Genomic DNA, 27,444 nt, shown 5'->3' with positions numbered 1-27,444 from the left:
TGTTGTAATTGTGAAACACAATACTGTAGTTTAATGTACAAAATTCTTGCTTATTTTCTCTCTAATACCTGTCGACTAGCCCAAGTTCCCTCTCTCTCTCAGAGATGAAATTCTGTTCAGCAAAGGCTTCAGTATATGGGCACAGGGACTGCAAACTTCCATTTAATTGCCTGGAGACATATTCCCACAATGAAAACAGCTTAGAAAGTGTGGGAGAGTCTTCAGTCAGACAAGCCTACACTTTTAATGCTTATTTCTTTATAGTCTTGAACAACATTTCCTCTCTTTTTTACGTTCATCATAGCCTACTTCCTTCTTCGGGTTGCTCTCCAGAATCAGTACCTATTACCCAGCCATCACTTGTAATTATAGAGAAATACCCCCAAAACTTTTTATCCCAAAGTGACTCAACTTAGTACTAAGTTTTTAATTGCTGCATACACTGACATAAATGATAGCTGCTCTATAAGCATTAATTTAAATGACAGCAGAAACAAATGAATACTAAATAGTGTAATTTGTTTAAAAGATGATCAAATGTAGGTATGATTAACTTATGATGCATGGGAAAAAAGTAATTAAAATAAGACAACAGCATTTAATTACCTTTTGAGTGGAAGTTTTAGATTTTAATTAGACTAACTGTACATGCATCCTTTTCATATTTTTCTCCTATTCACATAGTCAGAACATAATTCATTTCAGCACCTCTTACTGTGGTAACTACTAAACCAATTTGTTTCACCTCATCTTTTCTGTTCAGGGCATTTTTCTAATTTTTTTGATGCATCTCTGGATGCAGGATGGCTGGAATCCTAATTGAAAGCTGGGAATGAATTGAATCATTTATATTCTTTTTATGCTATTAACATAGATGTACAGCTCACTGAGTGGCAGCTCTGTAGGTAGCGCTCATGAACTCAGCTTATGTTTCCTTTCAGGTGACATTAAATAAGCTGTCACAAAATAATCCATTTCATAGAAAATTTGAGTCTGTTTTCCTCTTTCACAACCCTATTTTTCAGTGTCAATGTACGTCTATCCAGACGATTTGCTGCCCTTTAGTAAAAATTACATCCAGTCAGAAACAAATGGACTCTACTGGTGATAGAAAATATTTTAACCTCTTTTTTCAGGGTGGTATGATGCAGAAAATGTTTGAAAGTGTGTATTTAATCTTCACATCAATACTGTCATGACTGATGGGAGACTGGGGGTAGCAGGCAGGGGCTGGGAGCAGCTGCAGCCCCTTCTGTTCCTTGGAAACCAGCTGGGTGAAATGAGGAATTCTCAGCCCAGTTGTGCTGGGAAAGCCAAACGTCTGTGCTGCCTTGCTGTGGTAATCTGTCAAGGCAAGGAATTTGTGATTTTGACATAAATTCTGAGATGATGAATTTGGGTCTTTTGTTTTTCTGACTTAAAAGGAGGGATGAGAGTAAAAGAGAGGGAATGAGAACAGATTTTTATTTGTTTACACAGTAAAATATATGGATTTGGGGTTTATGTTTCCCATAACAGAATGTTATGAGAGAACTGAAGGAGTTTTTCCCCTAATATTTTCCTTGTTTGATTTGTCTGGACTGATTGCATCCAAATGACCAGATACTTTCAGTGGTCAGAACTGCTTCCAGATTGCTTTGTGAACTTCAATACTACCTGCTTATCAGCTCTCAAAACGGGGAAGAAGAGTGGATGATTACATTTTGCTCACATTTCTTGACAATCCTTGATACTGAACCTTGCTCAGACCACTAGAACAGTCTTACCATATGAGGAATTCCCAGCTTTTGCATCATTTCATAGAACTGTACAAGTTGTGTTGGTTTAAATTTGCGTTTGGTTGATCTCTCTGTGCTTGGCTGTCCTGTTGCTGAAGTACTTCCAGTTACGACTTTTCCACGTTTCCATCTGATGTTCTGTGTGTGCATTTGTTTCTTTCACAGCTGTTTTCCAGGGCAGTTTGATTGTGATAACAAATATGTAGTAATTAAAAAACTGTATTTGAAGAGCTGAAAGAAAGCACTAGCATGTAAATGTGTCTTTACTCGTGAGTCAGTTTAGCATAGGACTGTGGAAGGTTTATATGATCAGTTTTATTAGACATGCCATCTCATTGATTCAGTATTCAACTAAAATGAAGCTATTTGAGTGGTTTTGTTGTTTGCATGTAGAAAGTAATAGCCTTATTTCATTATTACATGACAAAAGCCATAGCAGTGACTTATATTTAATTCTGCCATTCATCAGACCTTTTACATGCCTTAAGAGGAACCTGAAATCTAGTGATATTGTATTGAAATGCAATCATGCCACTCATACTCTTTTAACATTTTTTAACATGTTAACAAGTAAGAATGTTTTTTAAAAGACACAGTGGATGTATCTAACCAGCATCACTGTAGGACTTCACCGTGGATGTAAAATGTTTTATTAAGAGGTGTGATAATAGCTAACATCATCACTGCTGTCTGCTTGAGTGTCTCTGCTACTAATTTCCTAGGGATATGTTAAAAATATTGTCCTTAAGATTACTCTTCTCTTTTGCCTTGAGGTGAGATCTTAAATTTTAGCTTATATCGTTCAGGATTGTATTGTCGTCGTTGCCTACCTCCATAACAGCCTATTAAGGAAATCCTAATTCTCCTATTTCTCTATCTGCTTTTTCCATTGTGCTTATGTCATTATCTACACACTTGGCAACCTCGTTTCTGAATCATGGTTGGCGTTGTCAAAATGTGGGTGGCTCATAGTGTTCATGATCAGCAGCCATTTCCTCAGGTTCTGGACAGAGAACAGTCTGTCAGTCTTTTCCGATCACAAGATCAGCATTTGCACCTAATTCTTTAAGCTGACCTTCATTTAGGAGGTTCTTTTGTTAGTTTTGATTCATACGTGCACAATATGATTTTGCTGTTCTTTCAGTCTTTTCTGTTCCAGGCAGATGGGATTTATGGGAAAGTTGGCTGAGTAACTAGTTGGTTGAAAGCTGTACTTTGAGCCCATTAACCTCTGTTATACCTGCAGAGAGACTTTTTACCCTTTTTCTCTGGCTTAGGTTACACTTGTCAAATTAGATTTCAGATATTTTTGCTTTTTCCCATTGTCAATGGAACAAAGCTGCCTTTGCAGTCTGCTCTTGAAGGTTAGATGGTTAGATTTTGATTCCAGCAAATATTATGAGCATGTACTTTATTTGTGCAATATTTCACCTTTCAAAGACAAGATGAAAACACAGTGTTTGGAATTTCTAGTCTAATATTTAACTCTCATGCACCTTAATCAAACGTATAACACAAACGAGCAATAGATTTTTGCTTCAAGTTAACTCTGAGGTCAGTGTATACAAGAAACTGGGGAATAAAATTTTTTTCATTACCAAGGAAAATCACTTAGCTTATAAATTTTTAATGAAAGGCCATTAATAAGGCTACAGATCAAATTTAATATCTTCTGCATTCACTAGTGTGAAACTTTTTACAGTCCATAAATTTACTTAAGCGGTATTTAAAACGTGTCAGGGTTTGGTTTTTTTTTTCCATAAGAAAATAAGTGCAGACACATTTTTCCTCCTACAGATCTTCTCAGCAAGATGAGTCTGTGATTGAAACACACTGTTCTGTGCGCTTAACAGAAGCTATAGAGAATCTTTTGGTCGGGATTTTGCCAAAAGGCTACTCAAAAGTCTATTTTAACCACTTCTCTTAGTTTAATTATTTGAACCTGAAATAGGCAGCCTTTGTCAGGTTCTGGTGAGGTAGGATCATTTTCTGTCCACCTCATGTTTCTGGTTGAAGAGATTTGAATGTTGCGGTACTTTGGTTGTGAACAGAAAAACCATCAAGCAGCTTACTGGTGCCAAATGGAGCCCCTCTCACCGCTTGGATGATAGCAGCCCTCAAACATGTTGTACTTCCCCAAAAATACCTTTTTCTACTCAGTTGTGTTACCTTTATCTATGAGTCTTCTACAGCTTTGGTCTTGATTGTATGGGAAACCAACTCTCCACCTTGTCCACCCCATGACAGCTGAAATCAGATGGCATGTCCAAAATTACTTTCCTTACTACTTCTTGTCTGCTATGATGACAGGTTGTCTTCCAGCAAGATCTTTAGCTCTGAAACTTTCCTCGTTGCTCTGACAAAGCAATTACAGCATTTTCATTAGGATGTGGTACCATGATCAGTTTTTATCCTCAAGTGTTTTGCTTGAAAAAGATTGGCAAAGAAGGGGAGGACAGTTTATTTGAAGGAATGCCGTATTCATTTTCTTTTTTGAAAGGGATAAATGTCTCTAAATTTTCGACTCAACTGCACTAACGGGCCATGAGAATAACAAAGCTAAATTAATGGCAAGCAGTCAGAATAATGGTACCAAAGCTTGGGTCTGCATTAACAGTGGAGGACGAGAGATAACATCTGCAGAAACCACCTGGGAAGGGATTCATATAATTAAAAAAAATTATTGTCATTCAGTTGTCATTCTCTCTGCGCTTGTCAACAACAAACCACAAAAAACCCCAGTAAATCAAGGCAAATGCATTTGGTTGTAAGTCAGCAGGAACACTTGTTACATTCAAAGTCCTTAACCCTTTCTGCTTAAGAAACATTTTAGTGTTCAGACTGATGCCTGCATAAGAAGGATGGGGGCAGGTCTATTCTGTAATCTTTTTATTAATAACATTTTTTAAAAAGTTAATTGTCTAAAACCAGTTATTATAAGGAAATGACTGCTGTCAGATCACTGACTTCCGTCCTCCATTGCAGCTGCACTCTGAGCGTCACCCTGGAGCAGGCGATCATTCTGGCTCGCAGCCACGGGCTGCCCCCGCGGTACATCATGCAGGCCACAGATGTCATGCGCAAACAGGTAAGGTGTTCCCTGGAAGGAAGATTTGGATGTTTCCTGGCTTAGCATCAAACTCTCAGTGGCATGACTGAGTATTTTTTAACCTTCATCTTAATGTTGTGTAAAGTCTATGTGAGTTTTCTTTGCGTATTATTTTTTAAATTCTCTTCCTTTATTCTTGACTGAAAGGTGTTGTGTGGGTTTGTTGTTGTTGTTGTTGTGATATTTTGAGGCCTGTATATAGTGGAGTGCCTCAAGGGTCAGTACTGGGACGAGTACTATTCAATATATTCATCAATGACTTGGATGAGGGACTAGAGTGCACTGTCTGCTGATGACACCAAGCTGGGAGGAGTGGCTGACACGCCAGAAGGCTGTGCTGCCATCCAGCGAGACCTGGACAGGCTGGAGAGTTGAGCGGGGAAAAATGTAGTGAAATATAACAAGGGAAAGTGTAGAGTCTTGCATCTGGGCAGGAACAACCCCAGGTTCCAGTATAAGTTGGGGAATGACCTATTAGAGAGCGGTGTAGGGGAAAGGGACCTGGGGGTCCTGGTGGACAGCAGGATGACCATGAGCCAGCACTGTGCCCTTGTGGCCAGGAAGGCCAATGGCATCCTGGGGTGTATTAGAAGGGGGGTGGTTAGTAGGTCAAGAGAGGTTCTCCTTCCCCTCTACTCTGCCCTGGTGGGACCACATCTGGAATATTGTGTCCAGTTCTGGGCCCCTCAGTTCCAGAAGGACAGGGAACTGCTGGAGAGAGTCCAGCTCAGGGCAACAAAGATGATTAAAGGAGTGGAGCATCTCCCTTACGAGGGAAGGCTGAGGGAGCTTGTTCTCTAGTTTGGAGGAGACTGAGGGGTGACCTTATTAATGTTTGCAGATATGTAAAGGGTGAGTGTCACGAGGATGGAGCCAGGCTCTTCTCGGTGACAACCAATGGTAGGACAAGGGATAATGGGTTCAAACTGGAACACAAGAGGTTCCACTTAAATATGAGAAGAAACTTCTTCTCAGTGAGGGTGACAAAACACTGGAACAGGCTGCCCAGGGGAGTTGTGGAGTCTCCTTCTCTGGAGACATTCAAAACCCGACTGGACACATTCCTGTGTAACCTCATCCAGGTGTTCCTGCTCTGGCAGGGGGATCGGACTAGATGATCTTTCAAGGTCCCTTCCAATCCCAAACATACTGTGATTCTGTGATTATTTTTTGTTGTTGTTGTGGGTTTTTTTGTTTGTTTGGTTGTTTTTTTGTTGTTGGTTTTGGTTTTTTGTTGTTGTTGTGTTTTTGTTTGTTTGCTCATATTTTTTAATAATGGACAGACTGTTTTTAACCAGATTCTTTCTTTCCCTGCATGGATCATAAATTTTACAGGGGTATGATTTTATGATTTTAATTAATGATTTTTGTATAGTAATTGCTGTGGCATCACCTTACATCAGAATAGTCTGACAATCTTTATTTTAATATATAGTATCCATAAAAATAATTTAAGATTATTAACTATTGTTCATAAAAGGTGACTCATATACTGAATGAAGGGGATGTGTAGGAGGGAAAGGGAAAAATAAATACCGTGGTTCTTAACTTTCCAGGCAAGATTCTTGAGGACAATACACTTATTTCAAAATGGTTTTTTTTCACTCTTTGGTCATAATGGAATATTAGGATTTAGAGACTGCTGTGGATAGATAACCATCTCAACATGTACTCTTAGTGCTAAGGTATGACAAAAAAATGCTGGATTAAAAGACAGTAACAGCTGAAAATGAGGGATACAATCTGTTGGCACAACTTTTCCTAGAGTATCTTGTTATCAGATAAATACTTTGAAAAAGCTGTTCGGAATCTTGGAAGGTGTTCAGAGGAGGAGCACGACATGCAGAGGTTGTTAGACAAGGCTCATGAAGTGAAGATTAAAGAGCTCAACCTATTCATTTGATCAAAGAGAGTTTGAGTGGGGGGCTTCATCACTCTGTGTGCATATGGAACATATATCCCAGCCTGTGGAAGCTTTCAACCTCATGACAAAAGCATAAACAAGATACAGGAGGCACTCAATCTTGACGTGGAAAAAAAGATAATGAATTATTGAAACAATTTATCACAGATAAGACAAGGCTCATAATTTCTGGTTTTTAGTTTGCATCTAATTTTATTGTTTTCATTAATTCTGCTACATGTTCTGTTCAGCAATCACGGTTTAGTTATGAAAATGATTAAGCAGCTGTACTTTACTTGTAACATGCTGTAGATAAAAATACACATATGCTAGATCAAACCTTTAGTCTGTTAAAGCAATTGTGTAGATATTCTCAAGCCATAGATTCGGATCAATTAAAGTGCTCTGCCTAACATGGATACATGAGAGTAGTTAGTCTTATTCCTTTTCATATCGGACTTTCGCTTTGTTCAGTGCATAAATTAAGTTTATGTGGTGAATCGATACCCTCAAGGTTCCTGAACTGGATCATGTAGGTCTGCTCAGAAATCACAGCTTTTACTTGACCTGAAAAGAAAGCTACTGCTGTATAAGGAGTATACTGCTTGTGTGGGTTGATATGTCTGCTCCTGAATTCCTAGACAAGAGGAGGATCTGGGCATTTTGCAATCAAAAAAGATGGACGTAGAGTTTCACATAGGTCTGCTTGCGGGATCTATGCTGTCAAAGGGTACGTTTTCAATCTGCAGTTCTAGACCCTTTTCAAAAATGCTGATTCATTTGTGGATTTTCTGCAGTTTCTTAAATGAAAATGAAAGACAAAATGAAAGTACCTTGCACAGTTTTGAGCAGCTGTTCCTGTACTTGCTCAAATAGAGATGTAGAAAGAAGCCTCGAGTGAGGCTGCATTCTCTGAAGTAAAACAGCAGGTGATCAATAGCTGGTAAAGATACCAATATCTCAATACCACCCACAGACACTGCAAAAAAGTCTGCTGGTGTATCAAGCTGGACTTTTTTCACACTTTTTTCCTCTTGCAGGAAACCAGTACAGCATTTAATAGAGTAATAATCTTTTGTTGTAATTTTAAATTAGTCTTGAAGTTCTGTAGTAGAAATATAACCCTCCATTAAATTCTAAATGTTTTGGAGTAATTTCAACAACACACTATGGTATTTTCTAGAAACGTGTTCCGGTTTTAATGTTTAAATTATCTGTGGGATTTCACTGTGAGAAGCATAATGCAGGCCATAAAACTTGGAGAGGAAAAAGAAAAAGTGCTTCTTGGAGTTTGATGTGGAACATTTAGTTAAGGGCAGTAAGTGTATCTTTTACCTGGCTTAATATAAAACAACAAAAACAACCAAACAAAAACTGTATTATCCTATTTACACCCTGAATCTTTTGTGGAATAAAGATAGTAGCCACAGGGAGGTGCACATTAAAGGACATCTACTCCACCTGTTTTTCTGGAGAAGTCAGGAACAGTTGTTTCCTACCAGCATCAGCTTTCCACAAGGGGAAATCATCTGGAAGCTGACACCTCCTCCAGCTTGGGGCACCAGTGCTGAGTAACTGCAGACACCTGATTGAATGGATGGCCCCAGGAAGTGTTGTGGGGCTTTTTGTTGTTTTTGTTTTTTCAATTGAATGAGGTCATGATCATGCTTAACAAGACTCATAATAGCCCTGACTCTATTGTTGGAATAGTTTTCAAAGTAATTGCTCTGTCAGTTGTAATTAGGTATTCACAAGCACCTGTTCTTTGAGAACTAAAGAGACCAACTTGTGAGAGTTGGAATGAATTTGGGTTTGTAGGATGGTTATATTTAAGTGGTTTCTGTTTTTCATCTGCTAATTGAGTCTAGGTTGATTTTTAAAATGAAAATTTTGAGAAAATGCCCCACTGTCTTTAAGTAACTTTACTTGCTCATATATGTTTATTCACATAAACTTCTGTACCCACAAAATACTGTGTAAAGCATCTTGACAGGAGCGTGTCTTCAGGATACAGCAAAGTGTGGAGGGGACAGAGGCCTGGGGAGGGAGCTGCAGGAGGGCACAGGGCTCTGATCCGAGCAAGAAGCGTAACTAAAAAGCTGGTAGACAGAAAAGGCTAGGAGAGAATTTGTGTTGTCTTCTGAGTAATCATTTTTCATGCCTTTTCATGAGTGTCATAACAGCCCTACATTTTGCATAATTCTCATAAGAATTGTACTGATTTACAGCTCTTTGAGCAGGACATAAAGAGAATCTGTTTTCTTTATGTGACTGGTTCTTGCTATCCTTAAATTAGTGTGTAGCTTGAAAATAAACCTATCATTTTTTTCCTCATGGCAGTGAGAATACTAGTTCATATATAAGAGTCCAGATGGATGGTGGTGCCTCCTCAGAGCTGCCAGGATCTTTCTCCAGTGCCCTGGCAGTACTGGTACGCAGGCGGAATCATTCTGGACCCGCATAGCACAACTGCCCCTTGTGGCCTACATGATACAAAAAGTGTCAATATTTACATTGCCATAGCTATAAGAATAGTATTGGAGAACTATGAATTAACAGTATATTGAAATAGAAATAGCATAGTGGTGCTCAGTGGAGACAAAGAGATGTCATGTAGCAAGTTGCTATGAATTCTTGGGGGCTTTTCCTCAAAAGAAATTAGAATTTAGTGCCTGTAAGTAAAGTCTAATTTGTTCTCCTGCTAAACAATAAATTACATGGTTGTATAAAGAGAGACTACTTTTTCTATCAGTGCATTTGATTTATTGTGTGAGCAGGATACTAAAATTAATTTGTCTAGTGAGTGATGCAAGTAAAAATAGACTGGTTTTGTTCTCAGAAGTAATCACAGCACTGACATCCAGGATCTACATGTGATTAATTTAGGTAGTTTTCCCATGTATATGCATATTCTGGCTCTCAGTTACATTAATCACATGTCAGTCTCAGCAGTCTTGTCATGATGAGGTTTCTTTATTATGATAAAATTTTAGAAAATGGCACTGAAGAAAGGACACTGAAGGTGATGAAGGTCTGGACTCAACATGTCTAACTTTGTAACCAACAACAGATCAGCTCTCCTTATGGAGTTCCTGACAGACACTTGTCTTACCTGTTCCCAGACCTCCGGTAGTGGAGATGCCTGCACAGTGCTGCCCAGATGGTCTGTTTCACAGTTTTCTTAACCTTTTCCTTAGGATGTTTTACTTAATGCCTCATTTGAGGTTTTTTCTTTTTTTTTTTTCCCCTTAAATGTAAGTTTTATGTTTTCTGTCCATTATACTGTAGACTTGGAGACCAGATTTTGCTCCCTTTTTAGCAGTAGCCTTTTAGTATATTGAAAGTTTCCAGAGATGGGGCATCTACCACCTCTCTGGGCAACCTGCTCTAGTGTTTCACCAACCTCATTGTAAAAATTTTCTTCGTTATATCTAGTCTGAATATACCTTCTTTTTGTTTAAAACCTTTACCCCCTGTCCTATCGCAACAGGCCCTGCTAAAAAGTCTGTCCCAAATTTTATGAGAATTTCCCTGGTAAGCCATCACTTTTGTAGGTAGAAGAACATCAGTTCATCTGATCTTTTCAGTTTTATTTTCTTATCTAATCATTCTCCCTGTTCTCTTCTGAACTCTTTTGAAGTTTTTATTAAAGAGGAGAAGTAACTGTGAAGACTTACCAAAGATCTTACAGAACTTCATGACTGAGCAATAAAATGGCAGATGAAAATCAGTGCAGATAACTCTTTAGTGATGTACATGGGGGAAAAAAACCAAATTCTGAGTTCACATTCAAAATAATTGACTGTGAGTCAGCCATTGCATCTCATCTTTAAGACCTCAGGACATGATAGAAAACATCAGCTCAATTCTCAGTAACTGTCAAGAAAGCAAATCAGAAGTTATAATGGTTTAGGTTATGACAGGTGCTGTCATGACCCTTCATTTTGAACTGTCTGATGTTCTGATCCCTTCAATAACGATATAGAATAATGGAAAAGGTACAGAGAAGGTCAGAAAAAAGAAAAATCAGTGGTTGGGAATGGTTTATAGACAGGACAAAATACTCCGGGGTTGTTCAGCTTCATGAGTGAAGAAGGATATGACAGAGATCTGAAGAACATATGGCATGGATGGGGACTGACCATTGTCCTCCAGTGCAGAAGTAAAGGCATCAAATGAAACTGGCAGATTCAAACCAAATGAAAATAGTGGTTCTTGACACAGCAAGCAAAGATTGTACCCAAGATGTACATCTCCTTCCACAAGGTTAGTGATGGGAAATTATTAGGGGATTCAAGATGAGATGGGAAAGAAGAGAATCACTGAAATTGATTAGATACATACTCACTGCTAAACAGAGGAAATATTGAGTGACTAATGATTGAATTCTGGGGGACTTTGTGGGGAAAGACATGTTTGTGATGGTCTGTAGTCATGTGTCTTTTGCAACTGTTGTAGTCAAGCTTACTGGGCTAGATTTAAAGCTAGTAAAATCACCTTTATATTTAGCCTTTGGTTTTGTAGGTACTCTAGGTATTTTCTCTGTCTTTACCGCTGTTTTATTCCTAAAAGAAATGTAAGGACACAGTATTTTTTGTGGCACACGTTGATTTACATGAACTGTAAGAACTCACCTGTGTGTAACCAAGCAGCCTGTTTCATCTTTTGTTTGAGCCTTGAACAGTGAGCTAATACCTTCTAAATTACCTGGGTACCAGATTTCAGTCAAATGCAAGGTCTGGTCTTTCTCTACCTATTGAATCAATTATTATACCTCATTTTTACATCATGAGCAGCTGCCATTGCAGCTCTGTTTAGAATGTAAATGATCTTTGGTGTTTCACACCAATCTAAGATCTCACAGTAAGAATTCTGAGTTTGTCTTTTTTTGTTCTCTGTTACTTTGTCCTGAATGTAGGTAGTCCAGAAGGAGAAATAAAGGGAGCATTAGTGTATGGATTACAGATGAAACAAGTAGTTTCCATCTCCTTTAAAATGTTAGAAAACATAAAGAGATAGTAAAATTTGTTTTTAAATCATGAGGTCTAGCTTTTGAAGTGCAATTTTAGATTTACAAAGTTCTTTCATATGTCTAAGTTAATTTGTTTGCAGAAGTCTGTATTTTGCACCATCACGGTATATGAATATTGTGCATGTTTTATCAACTTCCTCCTTACTGGATGAGTCAGGTAAAAGTGTTTTCACTATTGTTTCTCAAAGGATCGACTGAGGTACAGAGAGACCAGCTGTTCTAGTTGACCCTGCTTTAGGCAGGGGTGTTGGACTAAACCAGGGGTGTCAAGCTCATTTTTCACCGGGGCCTCATCAGCCTCGCAGTTGCCTTCAAAGGGCTGAAATAATTTTATGACTGTACAAATGTAGGAGTAGTTCCATTACCTTTGGGCTAAACAATCTCAGGAGGTTCCTACCAACTTGACTTTTTTGTGATCCTGTGATTATAAAGGAAGATCAGGACCTGCATTTTCATAATCCTAATTTAGTGGCTCAATTTAGGCCATTTTTTTTAGATTTATCTAGAAAGCTATTCACAGGAAATAATCTGTAGAATTTGTTTGTTCCAAAGTTCATAGGAAATAAATGACATTTCAGAAAAGAACTTTATTATCCATGTCATTCTACTAAGAATGGTGACAAAAATCAAACAAATTGAAGCAAGAATTGTTTTAAATCTTGAATGTGTTTTTTCAAATTATGTCTTTTATGTTAATAAGATTTACATATATGCATTTATTTAAAGACAAGTGCAAAGATCTTTGTCTCTCTTCTGCATGTTTCTCTCTTGTTACCCACCTTAGAAGAGAGTTGTTTCGGGACATGGAGCGTATGTATTAATTATAATCACAGTTATGTTCATCTAGAAAGCTCAGAAAACTTTCTAACTTGTGTTGGAATAAATGAAGCGAAACTGTTATTTTTCTTTCACAGGGTGCGAGAGTGCAAAACACAGCCAAGAATTTAGGAGTGAGAGATCGAACGCCACAGTCTGTCCCAAGGTAACTGCTTGCTTGTGTCCTAGAGCTTGATTTTGTCTAGTTGTGCCAAATTCTGTCCTAGCTGCTCAAAACCTAACAGGAGACATTGACTGTATGGTGCACTAACTGGTAGGACTTGAGTTTTAATGTATATAAAATCCACTGTGTTTTCAGCCATACAATTTTACTTAATTAGTTGCAGAAGTTCAGGCTTTGTAGCACTTCAAAATGTGCCCAGTTTTGAAAAATGAAGCCTTGTTCGTGTTAATTATGAAAACACTGGAGTAAGTCCTTTATCACTTGTGATGTTTAGTGGTTTTGGGGAAATATTCGGAACTAAATCAATAACGCCATTTTAATGAAATAGTGTACTGCAGTATCTCAGCAAAATCGTGTTCTGGTTGCTTTTAGAGATGATGTAGCCTTTCTTTGTCTCTTTCTGAAACATCCATTGGAATGAAAAATGCAACTGTTCTATATTTATCCAGCTTCTTAATGCTGTGATGGATTGCAGTTACCTGAAATGTTTCTTAACAAGCCCAGTATTTATAAATGAAAATAAACAAGTATGTTCTCAGATTTATCTTGAAGAGGTTTTATTAATCTAACTCTAATTTAAACTTTTTTTTACCAATTTAAAACATAATGTTTTTTGTTGACTAACAATAACACATTGAATGCTAAACAGTTATGTGGAATACATAACAGACCCACTGTGGTGTTTAAATTTCAGTAGGGAAACAGTGAATTAGTAATCTCTGATAGAGGTAACCATGTGAATGAACACATACGCTATCCATAGCCTCACAGAGAGTCTGTCTGCTGGGTTCTGACCATTTACAGTCTGAACTTTTTCTTTCACTATTTGTCCCTCTTTTCTCAGGTGTCCCAGTTTCCCCCAGTAGGGAGTCAGGCTACTGCTCATAATTTGTGATAAATCACTGCACGTTGTTCATGCCCGTGCTCAATCTCACTCTAGAAAAGGGTGTACCTTAAGAGTACAAGGTGTAAATCTGAGTAGTGGCTGCTGTTCAGTTGCTGAGTAGCAGCATTTGTTGGAGCATATATGCATCTTGCATGACCCATAAAGGAGATTAAATAAGATCCAACTGAAGTACCGGGGCTGAAGTAAACTCATCAACAATAAAGACTTGGCTTTTACCAGCAGATGAAACCGTCCCTTCTCACAGCAATGATTAGCCTAGAGCAGATCCAGGACCAAAACTGCCCAAGCAACTGTCTTGCATTGTGGGAACCTCTGACAGTAAAATAACATTTTATTACAGTAAAAGCTGTGAGAAGTCTTTTCATTTTTTAACTGTATGATTTTGGCCTTAAATGGACTCCTCTTTCATGACCTAATTCTGGAGACAGACACAGAACTGTTGCAAATGAAGGTTCTCCCACCTCTAAATGAAAAAGCACTTATCTAGATTCAGAGCTTTTGTGATATAGGAAAAATCCAAGTTCTTATAGCCATGAGATATTTTTTGGTTTTGCACCAGTTGAGAAAAGATTGCCTCTTTCCAGTTGACACTCCTACAACGTTGCAATTCAAAGCTAAAGAAAAGTTATGAGAGAGCTCCTAGAACATAGAATAGACATCCAGATGCACTCAGCATGCTCGCCAGTCAGCAGCCACAGCAGTGTCACAGGAATATCTCATTGAGCAAAGTGTTTGGGGCATTTGGTGTTCCATGGGAGAGATAAGTCATACAAGTCAGAATTGTTATCAGCAGGAACAATATTTTTGATTTATAGGTAAACAATACTGTGGGTGCTCAATTCTTTGCCTTGAAAATAATTTTGCCATTACATTTGGTTCCATTTAACGTCACTTGGCAGTGTTCTCAGTTCTCTGCAGTTGCCGCTGTTTTCTGTCTTTTTTCAGCTGATCTGTTCATACAGTCTCAAATAGATGTTCCGTATATGTTGACCCAGAACTGCTTCTGCTCGGTACCATCTTCAGCAACTGCAGCTCCTTAGGGGTTTATGCAACCTTGTTATTAGTTTGCTTCAGAATTCCCAGACAAGTAATACCAAGACAAGTAATCCAATGGTTACCGTTTAACCTGAAGCATACATGGACCTTGGTACTTGGCGCTGAGTTTTTCTACTCATTGTTCCATAGAAATTAGATTTTGTTAAAACACCATCAAGAACTAATCCCACTGCAATTATTTAGATGAGATTCTGACAGTAATTTTATCTGCCTTTTGCCAGCTTTGAATATTACTGTTTTATTGCACCAGCAGAATCAAATAACTCAAATAGTCCCTGTTTATTTTTCCTCTGCATACTTTTCTGTATAAAGATCAGGCCTTCTTATTCTCTCATTGGTATGCAAATACAAGATATGTGTGTATTGGCTGATGTATGGCTCCGAATAAATACATGGTGTCTACACAATGTGACCTTAAAGGATCACATTTCTGAATCTGCTGGATGACAATGTGGAAGAGCCCAGTGATGTTCAGAAGACAATATGGTGGAGGTTTGAAAGCAGGTTTACACTTGCTGTTTGGCTGACAGAACTGATGCTCCCCATTCCTACTGCTTCGTAATTGCTTCCAGTGAGATTCAGAGACAAGTTATTTAGCCCACAGCCATTGTGTGTTGTCAGTGTCCTATGGGTTTTAACTCCTAAGGGAACTGAAAACTGAACAGCAGCGATCCTGCCCTACTCTTGCATAGCCACAGGAGGCTTTTTCTGACAAGATGTGCCTGGATGTTGAAGAGGCTTTCGATACTCACGGGGCAGCTGTATATACTGTGCCTCACATAATTTCAGCAGCAGAGCATCGTGGTAAGAAGGCACCAGCCTGTTGATTGTGGATTGTTTGTGGAGCCCAGCCACATTTACAGAGTTTTGTTTTCTGTGTTGACTTGCAGTATGATTTTGAAATTTATGATTAGTTAAAATGGAGTAATATAAACTAATACGTTTAGCAGGCAAATTTGCAAAATACCCTTGGAGAACTCAGAAACCCTGAGCACCTTATGTATTCCTAGCACCAAAGGCACTGGGTGATTCACCACCCTGCCTGTAGCCAGACCTACCAAAACTGCCATCTCAATTGCTTTGGTATTTTAGTACCAGAGATTCTTCATGTTAATTGCTGATGCACATGCTGTGTCTCTTCATTTTTGGATTCTGATGCTTTTTCTCCTTCCCGTGACACACTTGGTCTCTTCTCTTTGCTGTTCCTTCAATGATACAGAGGAAAATATGTAATCTCCAAATGAGATCATGTCTGTTGCTGGTTCTAATTGCTGTGGTTGCAGGGGAGATACACTTACTGAAGAGAAAGCCTGAGGTCAGAATGATTGCTGCTCATTTTCAGTATTCCTAACATTAAAATTTCAAACGCTTGCTAATAATCAAGTCCATGTAAAAGGGTTTAACAGAAGTTCAGAAGCCTTTCTAAATGAAGGAGTGGCTATTTCAGTCAGGTAATCATTTAAACTTAATCTTGCTGATCTTGACTTCATACATGTGGAAATGGGGCAGGGGGAGAGGGTAAATCTTTATGCTGGCATGTCACATGTCTGACATTTGTCTTAGGTTCTTCAAACAGCATCAGCTTTACGGGGAACTGTGTTAGTATGAGGTCAGACTGTGCGAAAACAAAACAAAAATGGACGCAATTGCATTCAAGCAGCATTTCCAGTTTAGAAATTCAGAGCAGCAACTCTTAATTGGATTAATGGAGACTTAACTTTCTCCCGAAGGGAGTCTTCAGTGCAGAAATGTGAGAACTTGACTAAATGGAATGTCTTTATAAGATTACTTAAAGATGTGTGTTTTAATGGTAACCACTTTCAAGACAAACATTCATGCTCACAAACAAGATTTTACTGGGCTCACACCAATGTTACCAAACCGAATTCAGTGCCTCTTATTTTGCAATGCAGAAAGACTTAGATTTAGTTTGTGTTTCTTAAGTTTACCAATTTTAATAATGACCAAACTCTCAGTATAACAATTGCTTTGTTCTTTTGTCATTGGCAGATTATACAAGCTATGCCAGCCACCACCACCTGTTGGAGAAGAATGAGGAGAATTGCTCCAGAAAATAATCCAGTAATGGCCTTCAGGATACTGGGACTATATGATGAAATTGAACTGCATGATAGCAGCATCTGCCTTGGGCTTTGATAAATTTAAAAAAAAACCCAAACAAAACAACTTTACTCAGGATAAAGAAAGAAATACCGTAAATGTTCTCTATTGGCACTGAGAAATGACTTCCAAAAAGCATTTCTGGAATCTGTGCACTCTGGCCTTACACTAGTAGGACAGGAGTCTTCCTTGGGAATTTTACACTGGAATCTGATTCATTTGATGTATCTTGTTCAGCCACACGATAGCTATAACCACCAGCTTGGAAACGTTTTGTTCAGAGAGAATTAATTCAGTTGTACACTCGACAGAATGCGTTCTTGTGGAAGGAATAAAAGGCTAGATAAACTAGGCTCAAAAATGAGCATGCACTTCATATGGGGCCCTTTGCACTGATAATCCCTTTTTTCCTGTCACCATCATGATTTCTCAGAACGATGACTTTACTGTTTCAATGATAAGTGAGGTTTAAAAGTGGAAAGCTCATCTCAGTTGTGTTTAGAGGCTGCAGGCAGACTGCTGTGATGAACCTGTGCTTGTAATTAGTAAACTCAGCTGTGTCTTAAGCAACCTCTGTCATATTTTGTTAGAGAGGAACCTATTAATATATGGCATATGACGTGAAGTTTTTGCCCTTTTTCAGTTGCCATTATAATGAAGGAGAAGAAGTATAAGTCTGATCTTCATAGTTAGGCTGCATTTCAGACTCTGTCTAATGGATGTTTTACATTATTGCTCCTCTGCATTTCCGAGTTTTCCAGAGTTGTGTATATTCCTGTATAACACTATACTAGCAAATCTACTCAAGGCGAGGATGAGGCACTATTGTTATGTTTAACTGGAAATGTCTGTGGTTTAAGTTGCAGCACAGTTTGGGGGTTTGATGTTTTATGCTACCATTTCCCATATTTTGCCAGAATTGTTTCATATAGCACAGTTCTTTGGAGTGGTAATTGTCGTAGATTTATTTTGGCATTGTATTGAGTATTTAGAGGGCCCAGGGAAAATCTGTCTGCATTTGGCTGTTCTTTTGGCCAAAGAATTTTCACAGAAAATGCCCCCAAATGAGGTTTCATTTATGAACACATGAAAACAAAAACTATTCTCAAATAATTCTACTTGTAGCAGTAGCTACACATTCTATTAAAGTAGGACATACACTGTCTGAATAAAATGTATTTTTTGTACAACAGCAGCCTATAGTTATGTTGTAGCAACCAAACCTCACAACATAATTGTTGCATGTTATCTAATTATTTATGAAATCTTCAAGTATATCAATCCACAGTGAAATACATGAGAGTTCAAAATGAGCTGTACTCTTGCAGAGAGTGTTCATATATAGGAAATTTAGGGGACTTGTTACTTTTCTCCAAAGGAGGAATTAGAGCTCCTACCTTTTTCAGTATTCTTAATGTTTTTTACACAGACTTTAACTTTGCTAAGAAAATAAATATTTTTATATATCCACAGATACATACGTCTGTGCATATATATGAGTTTCAATATGTATATATTTATATTGTCAAATCAGTTACCTGTGCATCCTTAAATGTTGAACGTTTGCCTTAAACTATAATGAAGACATGCAATAATGAACTCTTCAGTAACAGTTTTACCTTTGTGCTTTGAAGTTTACACTCTTTCATAGTTACTGGAAGCTGTGGGACTACAATGGTTTTATTAAACAAACAAAAAACCTAGAAAACGAAGTTTTACTCTTTAGAAGCTTACTCTTTTTGTCGAGGATGACCTAATTCCTGTACCTAAGAAAGAGTCAGAATTTCTGTAATTGGTCTTCTAGTCAGGATCTCATATTTCTGGATGTGTTTTATTCCAAGAGGCAGTATTGATGAGGGGAATTCCCAGTCCAGCCAAAAGCAGCAAAAGTGTTTCATTTTCTGCTTGTTCAGATGCTGGGAGCCCAGAGAAGCCACAACCTCTTTGTGCCGAGGATGGCGCCGGTGTCAGCCCCGGCCACAAGCTCCCATCTTCTTCTGAGATTTGCCCACATGAGTTTTGTTTTTTTACAACAAGGCAAGTCAACTGCATGGAGCTGCTAATCCTGTAAAATATAAAGTAGAGGACAAGATCTTTTGCATGCACACATGCAACTAGTCATCACTTTTTAATTGCATTGAAAATGGTCGGAGTGCAAATATGCCAAATTGTTTCCCTATATAATATGGTAATTTGCAATTAATTTCATTGTTGAAAACATGGTGTAATAGTCATTTATAAACACTGAAGAACAAATAGTTATGAGCTGGTCACTGGACCAAATTCTTTGGCTATTGTTTCATGATTGTGCATCAGAAATCTTGACCTCTTGTTTTTGTATCTGATTTTTAGCTCTTTATTCTTTTTCACCCCATAGAGGCAGTTTTCAAAAACTTGCTCAGCACTACAAGCTTCCTTGGTGACCCATACTACAAACTGAAGTATCTCTTTAGCCTGGTATCAAAGGGGCTGAGAAGCTCAAGCTCTGGTTTTCTGGGATCACAGGTAGTATGTAAAGATAGGATTTCCAGAGAAAAATGGTCATAAATGTCCCACAGACAGTCTATGGAAAGTGGGTGCCTAATTTCTCAAATTTTCCTTCAAAAAACAGTGTTCACTTGAAACATTATGCAGCTTTTCAAGCTGCTTTTCTCGCCCCTCTGTTTTCAGAGCGCATTGCACATTCTAACACAGCTGGCTTCTGATGACATCAGACAGACCTCTGAGAATCCCATTCTTAAATTATAAATTTACATCTGTTCAGTATTAAAGCTGTTTATCTTGTTTGATGTATGTAGACGATGTATTTGTTCCTTATGCAAGGTGCACTTGCAGAGTGAAAAAAAATCAATTCTCACTACAGTATGTGTATCCTCTCATAAATTTTTAGACTTACAGATGACAAGAAGAGATGACCAAGACTGATGATTTACAAGAACTGTGACACCCATAACTTGTTACATCTTTGCTTCTACAGCAACAGATTTTGCAGCCTGGTTTTAGGACAATGTGTTGTACCCATTCAGGGAAAGCATTTTCTATGTAATTTCTACTTTCTGATCCAAGATGAGTGTAATTCTTCTGGGAATAAATTCAAAGATTTAGAGACGTACATTACCAAATACTGACTATTGTGATTCACTGGTGGTCTGTGGGGCCTGTATAGGAGATCTAACAGCTGGGAAGGGAGGGTTAAGGGCCAAGGAACAGCGAAGTTTCCATAGGGTTCATACTTGGAGAAAACTTTGATTTTGATTTTAAGGTAGAGCTGGTGATGTTTGGCCTGTCTTTGTAACTGTCAGCTATGGACAATAGGATGCTAAACAGTCTTTAATCTATGAAAATGGCCACTGATTCAGTCCAGTTCCCCAAATTAAGTGTTCTGTAACATTTATTTTGCTTGTAGATTGTAAATGTAAATGAATACAAAAATGTAGACATTCTAGTTTCTCAATGTTCAACATTTTTGTGTTTAGGGATCCATTTGAAAGTAAATATTCCTGCTATCAGCTGAACCAACCAACCAATTTTACATCCACTGAGAGAGCTGCAATCTTTACTGGCCTTTGTAGATAATTTTCACTGGATTTTAGCAAATGCATCAGATTTTCGGGTTGGTTTTTGTTTGTTTTAATGCAGTGAATAGTGGTCAGAACTGTTGTTCTGTGTTTTAGAGCCAAAACAATTAGCCTTAAGTTGGTGAGAATTCATAGTAATCATACTTCATTTCATTTGTTAGAATCCCCTAATGGAAAAAAATGAACCAGTTTTATTGATCTGTTTTTACCCAGAGAAATTCACAAGCAAACAACAGTGATTTTTTTGGTTTTAATTCATTGTCAGATGTAGTGTATATATATATATTTAAGACAATTGCCTGAGTGTGACTATATACATCATGGTAAAGCATGATGCTAGAAAAGGAAAGTATCTTTCATTTATTTTCATTTAAATTGTGAAATCAGTAGCTGTAGTATATATACATATTGTTCCGTACTCCTTCCTTTACAGCTATTTCATACGTCTGCCAGCATTTTACGCATATTTTGCACCATTTTTGTTTAACGTTATGGAGAGAGGAGAGTTTCTCAAGCTAATGCGTTGCCTTATGTATTTTATCTCTGTACTTGTTGATAAATGCAGGTAGTGCTTTTCTAATTGTACTCCAGCAGCACACTGGCATTGGTCAGTTAGATGCACAGTACATACGTGTCTCAGGATACCTGGATTTTTCATCATTAGGTTTTGAAGTATAAAAAGATACTGAACTCATATTTTTATATGCTGACAATTGTGTAGGGTTTTTTATGTATATACTGTACATACCAATCAAGTTTTCCTCAAGATAAATGTATTATTAGGAATGTTTCCCTTTTCCTGCTAGAAGATGTGTTTTTATGTTTTCCTGTTCTGTATGTATAAATGAATATACAGCATGCACGGTCATGCAGATGCTCACTCCAGCAAGAAATGTCAGATTGTCCAGGGGCCAGTCAAGGAGTAGTTTCTTACATTCTTCTCCAGAAATAACACCTCCATGCTAGCAATCCTATATGGCTAGAGTGGAACTCTTTAGAAATAATGTCTGCTTCTATTTGAAAGTCCAATGGAGTATTCAAAGTAGCTGGGACATTTTTGCCAAGTACTCGGATTTGGACTTTTCATTGGAATATCCACAACATCTCCTGTGGGTGTGTGTCTCCTCTCTGTACCATGCACCAGGTTTAACACTTTTTAACTTTTTAACACCCTGTATATAGTGTATGTATACGGTTATACTTGTGTTACACTTTAAAAATGAACTTAATTTCTGCATTGAGTATTGCACACGTGTTTCAAATGAAGGATATATTGTTTGTAACGTCTCATAAAGCACAAGAGAACATTACTGCTTTGAAATACTACATATAAATACAGCCATACACAGAATCTCTCAGTGAGCTTTGTTTGAAAACCAACTAACAGCTCTGTGGATAGTTGAGTTTATTAGAAGTAACCTTTGGAATTTAATGTTAAATATTCTTGAAACATGGATTTAAATTACATTTTCTTTTTTTTTTTTTTTTTTTTTGTAAAGTGCCTGGGTGCCTTTGGATCAGTTGCTATATTGATTATGGGTTAAACTAATACTGTGTACTTCTAGATCTATGGTTTATTTTTTTAGTCTACATATTAAAGACTGGAATGGTAACAATGTATTACAAAATGTCAGCAATAAAACCCTTCATAATATGGCCACTCCAAATCTCTTTATTGTAAGCAAGAAGTAAATTGGGGAGGAGGGGGCTGGGCATCTTTGACCCTTTTAGTGCAGCTGCCCTACATATGCTGCTGCAAGAGAACAGAAATTAAACTTCTAGAAATAAATGTTTATAATAAGAATCTCTGCTGAGAATGCAGGCACAAGTCTAGGTTCATTGCTGACAAGTCTATCTTTATAACCAGTGGAAAACTGAAACCTGCATGAGCAGTAGTCTCCGGCTTTTGGCAGCTGTATTTTGTGAATGCTGGAACAAATACAGGCATTAAAATCCCTTTCTGGGCCCCGGTGCTGTTACTGCCCCAAGAAGATCCAAAACATTCATCATTTCTCACATTCCCCTCTGTGCGTGCGTGCGTGCGTGTGTGTGTGTCCCAAAACCCAAACAAAACACCAAAACAAACAAAAAACAAAACAAAAAAACAGCCCCCCACCCCACCCCACCTGATCTTTTAGAGCTCCTGGCTACGGTTGGGATCCAAAGGTCTGAGGAGTTGCACTGAATGTTTCTTTCATAGGACTGAAAGCTGATGGAATATTAGACCTCACTGAGCAGTTGTCTGTACATGAAGGAAGTTCTGATTTCTACACGGTCGTGATGAAGACCAAGAGGAACAGTGGAGGTAGAACCAAAAGCAGCTAAAATGGTTTTGTAAAATCCCTTTTGTTTTCAGTCTTCTGCTAGCAGGGAGGAGGGTGAGGATTAAAGTATTTCTGGAAAAGTAGATTTCAAGAGACAGATTACTTCCCCCCCGCCTTCTGTCCTAAGTATTCCCCTTTCCATTGTTTCGCGAAGGAAGGCAGCATGGAATTTTTGAGAAGTATTGAGAAGCTGAAGTGACCAGATGATTTCAAACACAGCCTGCTTTTCTACCATTGTAAGTGGTTTCTTTTTTTATTGCTCCTCATTTCTGTAGTCTTGACTTGCTGTCATGAATACATCAGAAATAAAGTCTGAAGAATTATTTTCTTGATCACTGTACACAATGGGAATATATAGTGCTTTGAAACAACTTGTGAGAAAGATATCAATGACCCCATGATGGGTGTCCAGTAACTTCTCATCTTCCATGAGAAAGTATTGCTGTCATTGTGATTTGAATGTCAAAATGTCTGCAAAGGGACTTGCTACATGTACATGTCAGAGGTCATATGAGACATAGTGTAAGTCCACAATTCAAAATTGATAATGTATCTTTGCCTCACATCGAAGTATGTGTCAGCCAATCTTTAAAAGTTAAGACACTTCCTTTACTCATAAGCTTACTTATACTATGTATAAGGAGGGTTGGACTTGATGATCTCTGAGGTCTTTTCCAACCTAGCCAATTCTGTGATTCTGTATTTGATTGCTCTTTTTTAAATACAGCTCATTATGTCATGCAGAAACAGGATAGATGATGCTCATGTTTTGCCTATACTAAAGAAGTGGAATTGCTAACAATTACTTCATTTGTGCTTGTAGAAATCTTAATTCTCTAAAACTGTTTTCCCAGGTTCCTTGATTCCTCTCCCCTGGACATTTCTGTTTACATTTTCCTCTGTGGAGTTGCCAGGGTCCTGAGGAGCTACCAACCAGCCTCACCCCTGCAGCCACTGGCCATGGATCTGGGGCAGCATTTTAGCTCAGGCCTGGGCAGATCCTGTCTCCAGCCTCATCTTCTGGGTGGACACTGAAATTTGTTTTCCGGGTAGCTTTGTCTCTAGTCCCATCTTCTGCTGCTTCTGACTGGATTTTCAGGATGGACCCTGCACCTGATTCAGTATCTGCCTTATCTGATCATTCCCAGCAGAGCCTGTGGTTGTCCTGGTCCTGCCAGGGGGAGGCCACTGTGGTCACCCACAGCTCCTGGCTTGTCTTCCTTCAGGGGTGTGGATCTGCTCTTGCTGCTCCTCAAGAGGAACACTCAGTGCTGGTACAGGTTCTGCCACGTCTAACATATTACTGGCTTGTGTTGCACTGAAGCAGATTAATGGATTAGACTGTGTCAAAAAAAGCCCATTTCCAGTCAGAAGATGGATGAGAGGCATCTTCCATTGATTTTTATCCTGGGACTAAGGGTATCATCCAAAAATGCTCTTTAGCCTAATTTGATGAAAAAGATTTCAAAATATATCTCCAGAACATGACAGGACAGGGGGAGAAAAAAGAATATTGGTTACTGAGAAAGGTGTGCAAGATAAGACAAGTGCTGAGCAGTGTCAACACAGCAATGAAATGTCCTGAAGATTTGACTTCAGTTTTTGCAAGTTTTTAGCACAGTTGATATGTTATTAAAAAACTGCATCCTTTATAGGAGACTCAGTGTAAATTCCTAGTATTTTTACTAATATCCAGAACTTTTTTTAGAGCTCTAGGTTTTAGCTAGTCATGTTTTGTTCTTGTTATTTACATTTCTTTATCAGAGCAGAAGGGATTTTAACATCTGGAACAAATAATTGTTGTCTTTCCTCGTGAAGCATAACAGCCTCTAAAAGTAGGAGGAAATGGTACTGGATATATTCTGGGAGCATAATCAAATAAAAGGAACACCAATAGGTTTTGAGTCTGCTTTCATTTAAATGAATAACCAAATTTTCATCGACTACAGAGAATGAATCCATAATACTAGGACTATTATGCCAGAACTGGACTAGCTTGAATGCTTGTCAACATGTTTAGTTCACCTAATTAATGAATCTATTCATGTCTCAAGACAGAAAGCTTGACTGGAAATGAGAAGCAGACCACATGTAATCAATGGGGTTTTGTCATCAACCAGCCATACAGTAGTTCTAATCAAACCAATACAAGGCATGATTGCAAGCAAATGAACATCCGTACTGCGTTAACTGAAGTCAGTGCATTATCACAAAACTTAATGACAAAGTATCAATCAGATTAAGACAGAAATAATGTCTGATCCTGATCAGTGCTCTTTGCTCATATTGTAATACATTTCAAAATATGTTGAGTGACACTTGAATTCAAATTCAAGACAAAGTAAAGCTTGACCAAATGTTTAGCAGTATCTTATATGCTGGTCCGAAATAGGAAAATACATAAAGCTTTTATATATTAAAAAGTTGGGTAGGTGTTAGGAAGTTTGACAGCACACCCTGGAAAACTGGTAGCTTGGGAAACATAGGGAAATAATTACAACCATACGCCAATTTTAAAGGACATTTGTGGGCCTGATACAGACAGAACAGACAGTAGGCTTTCATTTCTGGACTAGTTCCCATGACTAAGAGAAAGCATTAATACTTGAAACTGTAACGTGGGACTAAACTGTACTATTGGGATATTCATCAAAATACAGTCATGAAGAGAAAGAGAACTTAATCCTTGTCTTTAAAGAACCACACATTCCCTACCTATTCATAGCTCCGATTTTACTTAGTGTCTACAGTAACAAAACAATGTGTTAAAAGTGATTTTAAGATATTTTTTTCCTTTCCCGTTTCATTTAATAAAGTAATTTAATTTCATTTAATAAACTCATTTATCCGCCTGCTCTGGCAGAGGAGTTGGACTAGGTGATCTTTCGAGGTCCCTTCCAATCCCTTAACATTCTGTGATTCAGGGGAGATGCCTTTCAGAGGAACAGCAGAAGTTAAGACTCCAGCCACACTGATGTTATGGGCCTGTTGTACCTTCAGCATCTCTCTTGAAGGCCACAGTCTGTTTGGAGCTCCCTGCAGCAGCACTTGTGCCAGTGGTGAGCAGTCAGGCAAAGAGAGGACTCTGAAGATGGAGGAGTGACGGAAATGCTTTCTGCTGAGATTGTGGTAAAAATGCACCCTGTTTCCATTGCAGTTTAGCTATGATCTAAATGAGCTTATAACAAAATGCACACTAGAGTATAGTGAAAATAAAATATGAGCCTTACTGATGGTCTTTCATACGTCTGATTGCTAGAAAAATGGGAAACGGGTATTCCACACCAGTTAGAATAAAAGTGGGACAACTGCTTATATCATGTTTTGGAATGGTAATAAAGCTTGAATGAGAAGGGAAAAAAAAAAGAGTGGGAAAACCCTACTTTGTCCCTAGGTATCCTTAATATTTAAATTTCCTTTAGACCACAGCAGATGAAAAGAGTGAGGAAGTATCCCCCATTATAATCAGGATTTCAATAAAATTCAAAGCACTTCAAAATTTTCTCTGAAGAAATAGAAAGCTTGGTATAAACTGATGAAATCATTCTACTATTCTTCGACTCCCCAAGTCCTATTTCCCTGTTTTCAAACACTGATAATCCCTGTGAACCTTCCTTCAAGCAGACTCAGTGGGGAGGCCAAAGAACAAACCAGCATGGAAAATGGATTCAACTCATGTTGAAAGGAAAGAAAATCACAGACCATTTTCTGTCTCATTCAATACTGGTCTGATATCTGTCACTGGGCAGGGCTGTTAGGGCAGAGCGGAAGTACAAGCTCTGCCAGATTATGGGATAGGTGGAAGTAGGTCTGCTTTGAATAAGGTGGGGCAAAATGCAAAAAATCTGATTCCTCTTCTTGTGAAATTTGTCATTTGGATCACATACATATATGCTTCTGTGGGAATTAAGACTTTTTGTCAACCTGCACATTAACAGTCTGTCTACAGAAAAATAATACACTATCTGCATCCTGAGGTGAGAGCTGTGTAGTGTTTCAGCTACTGGATAGCAGCGTGAAGATGTGGGAGGACACGACAGTGATGATGTCAAGGTTCCCCTGGCTTGCACTCTCGTTAGTCCAGTGCTTCTTGTGTAGCTTCAGCAGGAGGGACAAATTGCTCCTCTTCTAGAGCACAGCCAGGCCACTGCTGTGCAGTCCTGGGATAAACATGGTGAACTGTTTTCAGGCAGAAGAGACTACAATGTTTAGTTTGGACTAAAAACTTTTGATTGCCAGGCCAAAAATTCTGAGAAGACTTTTATACCCTTTCAGCATGTGGCCCAGTCTCGTGTGTGTTAGATGTTATAAATGTATGTGCTTTGGATCAATCCTGCTTTTTTTCCCAATCCTAGAGGCAGTTAGATGAGAGATCGACTCCAGCCCATTTGCCTATCAACATACCCAGAGCAGAGCTACAGTCGCTCAAGGGATTCTTCAGCCAGAAGTGAGGTATCTGGAGAGTTTAGGCAGACTCACAGGCCATTTTGAGTAACATCTTTGGACTTAGTGACTGATATCCTGGTTATAGGTACTGAAGTTATAATTATCTAAAAGTAAAATGCGAAATCATGTCATATTTTTCAGAAGTGACTCAGGTCTGGGTTATCAGAATAAATATATGCTCATATATATG

The 27,444-nt window shown here is 38.3% G+C and overlaps 1 protein-coding gene across 3 annotated transcripts in view; it reads left to right on the top strand.

Moving 5' to 3' along the window:
• The window catches only part of PREX2 (phosphatidylinositol-3,4,5-trisphosphate dependent Rac exchange factor 2), a 171,867-nt gene extending 151,839 nt beyond the window's left edge, over nucleotides 1–20,028 (top strand). For all 3 annotated transcript variants that reach the window (XM_065830622.2, XM_071804036.1, XM_065830621.2), the window contains 3 exons: nucleotides 4,764–4,866; nucleotides 12,737–12,804; nucleotides 16,796–20,028. In XM_065830622.2, the coding sequence (XP_065686694.1) occupies nucleotides 4,764–4,866; nucleotides 12,737–12,804; nucleotides 16,796–16,841 (217 nt within the window). In that variant the 3' untranslated portion in view covers nucleotides 16,842–20,028. The remainder of the gene's footprint in view (nucleotides 1–4,763; nucleotides 4,867–12,736; nucleotides 12,805–16,795) is intronic.
• The last annotated feature ends 7,416 nt before the right edge of the window (nucleotides 20,029–27,444 follow it).

Source organism: Patagioenas fasciata, chromosome 2 (genome assembly GCF_037038585.1).
Source record: "Patagioenas fasciata isolate bPatFas1 chromosome 2, bPatFas1.hap1, whole genome shotgun sequence".
Classification (NCBI taxonomy): Eukaryota; Metazoa; Chordata; class Aves; order Columbiformes; family Columbidae; genus Patagioenas; species Patagioenas fasciata.
Note: the sequence above shows the minus strand (reverse complement) of the source record. Positions and strands in the feature narration are given on the sequence as shown.